This window comes from Primulina huaijiensis, chromosome 6, assembly GCF_012295235.1.
Source record: "Primulina huaijiensis isolate GDHJ02 chromosome 6, ASM1229523v2, whole genome shotgun sequence".
Lineage (NCBI taxonomy): Eukaryota > Viridiplantae > Streptophyta > Magnoliopsida > Lamiales > Gesneriaceae > Primulina > Primulina huaijiensis.
Genome location: NC_133311.1, coordinates 13,566,750 through 13,569,204, shown reverse-complemented (window position 1 = coordinate 13,569,204; position 2,455 = coordinate 13,566,750). Strand labels below are relative to the sequence as shown.

Genomic DNA, 2,455 nt, shown 5'->3' with positions numbered 1-2,455 from the left:
TGTTGCATGTTAACGGCTGAACTTGGATAAGGGAAAACTGTCGAGGAATGTTCAAACGGTTGTGGTTGATTGTTGGACACATGCGGTGTCTGTCTAGAACAATAAAATATTATTTTATTTTAAAATGAGTAGTTATATGTAAAACGAGTCGATTTGATTCATATTTGCAATTAATAATAATAATTTTGACATTAAATTAATATTTTCATGAGTAGGGTCTGATCGGATATCCATATCATAAAATTGATTTGTGAGACCGTCTCATAAGAATTTTTGTATGTCAAATTTTTTTTCTTTCAAATCACCATTTATTATTTTAGGTAAAATTTTATAAAAAAAACAATATGATCTAGGTGGTGCGGTTGATTTGACAATGTATCCTTGAANTATATATAAATACTAGTGCAGTATACAACTCACCTTAGGATCCAAAAGTAGGAGAGAAAAAAGTGGCGAGAATTGGGAAAAAATGGTGAAAGAAGATGCAAAAAAAGGTCCCTGGACTGAACAAGAAGATGTCCAGCTTGTGTTTTACGTGAAGTTGTTTGGGGATCGTCGATGGGATTTCATAGCTAATGTTTCAGGTTTGAAGGTGGCGGGAGACAGATCAATATATAGGTAAATTTTTGGGCATGGAATTTCGAATTCCAAGGAGCCCAGATGAAAAAAAAAAATTATGTAGAGAGATCAAATACCCTAAAAATTTCATTTGATTCTCAGGTCTGAAAAGAACTGGGAAAAGTTGCAGGTTGCGTTGGGTTAATTATCTGAATCCTGGGCTGAAAAGGGGGAAGATGACACCCAATGAAGAGAAACTCGTTGTTGAGCTTCATAAGAAATGGGGAAACAGGTTTTTAATGATTTTATGTTTTTGAATTGATTAGAGTTTCTTTCTGCTATTTTAATGACCCTGATTTTCTGGTTTATGTATGATACTTTTCTTGATTTATTACTTGTTTTTTTGGGTTGTTAATTTGTGATAATCTTTTTTGTGTCAGTGTGTGTGTGTGTCTGAGATTGGTGGCTGATGATATACTTTCTGAACATTTTATGGTGTACCATTTCTAGTTTAAGTTCTTGGTTCATATTTTATTTGCTGCTGTTGTGAATTTATTGTTTAAATATGAGTTATGTCTTCTTATCATTTCTTCATGTTAGCTGTTTTCGGGTTATGCTTTTGGTTCATCTTCTATTTTTTTTTTAATGGATTGTTAAATTTTATGAACATGTTACTATATTTCCGGTTGTAATTCTGGTTCTTCTGCTTGATGTTGATGGAAATCTTGCTTAGATCCAGTTTAATATTATTTATCATGTTTTTTTTTATTTTGTTGGATGTTACCTGTTTTCGGGTTAAGTTTAAGGTTCTATTTGTTACTGATAGAAATCTCTTGTGTATGTATAGTCCAACTCTGTTTCTAACATTTCCTAAACATAGTCATGTTACAGGCCTTTCGTATTAAGGTTCTCTAAAAGTTGTCATATTACTGACTTTAGAGTCAAATTTTCGATTCTTCTATCCATTCTATCATCTCCATGTGATGCCTGTCTAATAATTATAGGTGGTCGAGAATTGCTCGAAAATTGCCCGGTCGCACAGACAATGAAATTAAGAACTATTGGAGGACTCACATGAGAAAAGAGGCTCAAGAAAAGAGGAAAAAGGGAATATCTTCGTCTTCATCATCTTCCAACTCTTCCTCATCCTCCTCCGGATCCAAGAGCCCCACCGTCGAATCTAACCCAGGTACTGAGACTAAGGAATGCAGCTTTTACGACATGGGAGGGCTCGATTTTCTTGTTGACATGGGCAAAAAGAAGACTGTCTTAGAGTTAGAAGATGGCTCCAACACTATGGATGAAATATTCAATTATCTTGATTTTAATGAAGGAAATTGCAATCTTACATACCAAACAGTGGCCTCTCCGATATGGGATTATTGCCCAAATGACACTTTGTGGGCTATGGATGAAGACGAAAGCAAGATGTTTATGCAGCCAATGGGCGATCTCTTTCATTCTTTCCCTTTTTGCCACAATATGATAGGCTAACAAGAGTTTATTTATTGTTTATAGGGATTAGGTATAATAAGGAACTTAACAGAGTTCTGCCTCTGTATAGCTCTAGAACTCGCATAGCTTCTTGTTTGAGGATTTCAGCAAATCATCTGTAACCAGTCAGTCGTGTACTGTAATTTTGTATTAATATCACGGAGAGTGCTTTCTTTGTCCAATTTCCATACGTGGTTTTGATCGTTTGGGTCTCTCATATTTTACGAGGACGTCGTATCCGACTGAAGGGATCATCCAAGGGTCGTTTCTCAAAATTGCAGCAACTTATTTTCAATATTACTCATTTCAAATTGTACTATGATCTCTACTAAGTTCTATCAATCATTATTAAATTACACATAAAATTAAGCGTTTAATAAAATAATAAAAATCTGACATAAAT

The 2,455-nt window shown here is 34.4% G+C and overlaps 1 protein-coding gene across 2 annotated transcripts; it reads left to right on the top strand.

Annotated features, from left to right (window-relative positions):
- The first annotated feature begins 404 nt into the window (after positions 1 to 404).
- On the top strand, positions 405 to 2,234 carry LOC140979571 (transcription factor MYB59-like). Of its 2 annotated transcripts, none has more exons than XM_073445026.1 (3): positions 405 to 584; positions 721 to 850; positions 1,563 to 2,234. In XM_073445026.1, exons 1-3 carry the CDS (start codon positions 470 to 472, stop codon positions 2,050 to 2,052), a joined length of 735 nt encoding a protein of 244 aa, XP_073301127.1. In that variant the 5' UTR covers positions 405 to 469; the 3' UTR covers positions 2,053 to 2,234. The 2 variants fall into 2 exon arrangements, with proteins under 2 accessions (XP_073301127.1, XP_073301126.1); XM_073445025.1 differs by having other exon boundaries at positions 408 to 618; positions 749 to 850.
- The last annotated feature ends 221 nt before the right edge of the window (positions 2,235 to 2,455 follow it).